This window comes from Salmo salar, chromosome ssa02 (genome assembly GCF_905237065.1).
Source record: "Salmo salar chromosome ssa02, Ssal_v3.1, whole genome shotgun sequence".
NCBI lineage: Eukaryota > Metazoa > Chordata > Actinopteri > Salmoniformes > Salmonidae > Salmo > Salmo salar.
This window is the reverse complement of record NC_059443.1, coordinates 2187501-2190000: the sequence shown is the minus strand read 5'-3', so window position 1 is coordinate 2190000 and position 2500 is coordinate 2187501. Positions and strand designations below refer to the sequence as shown.

The 2500-nt window shown below is 41.6% G+C and overlaps 1 protein-coding gene across 1 annotated transcript in view; it reads left to right on the top strand.

Annotated features, from left to right (window-relative positions):
• The window catches only part of LOC106590999 (oxysterol-binding protein-related protein 10), a 133377-nt gene that overhangs the window by 17637 nt on the left and 113240 nt on the right, over positions 1-2500 (top strand). The window contains 1 exon segment of the mRNA XM_045712704.1: positions 51-226. Coding sequence (XP_045568660.1) covers positions 51-226 — 176 coding nt within the window.

The following is a 2500-nucleotide window of genomic DNA, read 5'->3' as shown; positions in this document are numbered from 1 at the left end:
GCATGATTGTTTTGTACTAATGGTTTCTTTGTGTCTGTCCCCTCCTGCAGGTATTTTGTGTTGGATCCAGACATCGGTCAGCTGCAATACTTTGTGAATGAGCACAGTAAGAATCAGAAGCCTCGTGGTTCTCTGCCCCTCATAGGGGCCTCTGTGGCCCTCAGCGATGAACTACTGCACATGTTCACTGTCCACTCTGTCACTGGAGAGGCCTATAAACTCAGAGGTAAGTGGAGAGGATGTCCGTTACTCTACAGATGTTATTAGACAAACACAGTTATTATACTTCTCTTAGCCTGGCTGGTCCAGGATCTGTTTGTTGTGTGTCTTACCAACTTCTGCAGACACCACAGACAGATCCTGGACCAGATGAGGTAACTTATTACAAACTCAGAGGTACGTCACTGGATGTGTTGCGTCATTCTTAGAGCCTGGTCCCAGATCTGTTTGTGCTGTCTTACCAATTCCTATATGATGGTGATCACAGGAGTTAACGAGACAGCACAAACAGATCTGGGACCAGGCTATCTCATCCTTACCTCTGCAACACCTCTCTCAACCACAGGTTTCCTTTCCAACATTTCCATGCACCATAGGGCTCTGGTCTAAAGTAGTGCACTATATAGGGAATAGGGCTCTGGTCTAAAGTAGTGCACTATATAGGGAATAGGGTTCTGGTCTAAAGTAGTGCACTATATAGGGAATAGGGCTCTGGTCTAAAGTAGTGCACTATATAGGGAATAGGGCTCTGGTCTAAAGTAGTGCACTATATAGGGAATAGGGCTCTGGTCTAAACTAGTGCACTATGTAGGGAATAGGACTCTGGTCTAAAGTAGTGCACTATATAGGGAATAGGGCTCTGGTCTAAAGTAGGGCACTATATAGGGAATAGGGCTCTGGTCTAAAGTAGTGCACTATGTAGGGAATAGGGCTCTGGTCTAAAGTAGTGCACTATATAGGGAATAGGGCTCTGGTCTAAAGTAGTGCAGTATATAGGGAATAGGGCTCTGGTCTAAAGTAGTGCACTATATAGGGAATAGGGCTCTGGTCTAAAGTAGTGCACTATGTAGGGAATAAGACTCTGGTCTAAAGTAGTGCACTATGTAGGGAATAGGACTCTGGTCTAAAGTAGTGCACTGTGTAGGGAATAGGGCTCTGGTCTAAAGTAGTGCACTATGTAGGGAATAGGGTGGCATTTAGGATGCACTTTCAACATCCCGACATTCACACTTAGTCTAGAGGTTTCCTAACTGGCCCTGCTGCTGTAATGATGTATATATGGGGGTATGTTGAGACTGTAATGGTCTATATATGGGGGTATGTTGAGACTGTAATGATCTATATATGGGGGTATGTTGAGACTGTAATGGTCTATATATGGGGGTATGTTGAGACTGTAATGATGTATATATGGGGGTATGTTGAGACTGTAATGGTCTATATATGGGGGTATGTTGAGACTGTAATGGTCTATATATGGGGGTATGTTGAGACTGTAATGATCTATATATGGGGGTATGTTGAGACTGTAATGATCTATATATGGGGGTATGTTGAGACTGTAATGGTCTATATATGGGGGTATGTTGAGACTGTAATGATCTATATATGGGGGTATGTTGAGACTGTAATGATCTATATATGGGGGTATGTTGAGACTGTAATGGTCTATATATGGGGGTATGTTGAGACTGTAATGATCTATATATGGGGGTATGTTGAGACTGTAATGGTCTATATATGGGGGTATGTTGAGACTGTAATGGTCTATATATGGGGGTATGTTGAGACTGTAATGATCTATATATGGGGGTATGTTGAGACTGTAATGGTCTATATATGGGGGTATGTTGAGACTGTAATGATCTATATATGGGGGTATGTTGAGACTGTAATGGTCTATATATGGGGGTATGTTGAGACTGTAATGATCTATATATGGGGGTATGTTGAGACTGTAATGGTCTATATATGGGGGTATGTTGAGACTGTAATGATGTATATATGGGGGTATGTTGAGACTGTAATGGTCTATATATGGGGGTATGTTGAGACTGTAATGGTCTATATATGGGGGTATGTTGAGACTGTAATGATCTATATATGGGGGTATGTTGAGACTGTAATGATCTATATATGGGGGTATGTTGAGACTGTAATGGTCTATATATGGGGGTATGTTGAGACTGTAATGATCTATATATGGGGGTATGTTGAGACTGTAATGGTCTATATATGGGGGTATGTTGAGACTGTAATGGTCTATATATGGGGGTATGTTGAGACTGTAATGATCTATATATGGGGGTATGTTGAGACTGTAATGGTCTATATATGGGGGTATGTTGAGACTGTAATGATCTATATATGGGGGTATGTTGAGACTGTAATGGTCTATATATGGGGGTATGTTGAGACTGTAATGATCTATATATGGGGGTATGTTGAGACTGTAATGGTCTATATATGGGGGTATGTTGAGACTGTAATGATGTATATA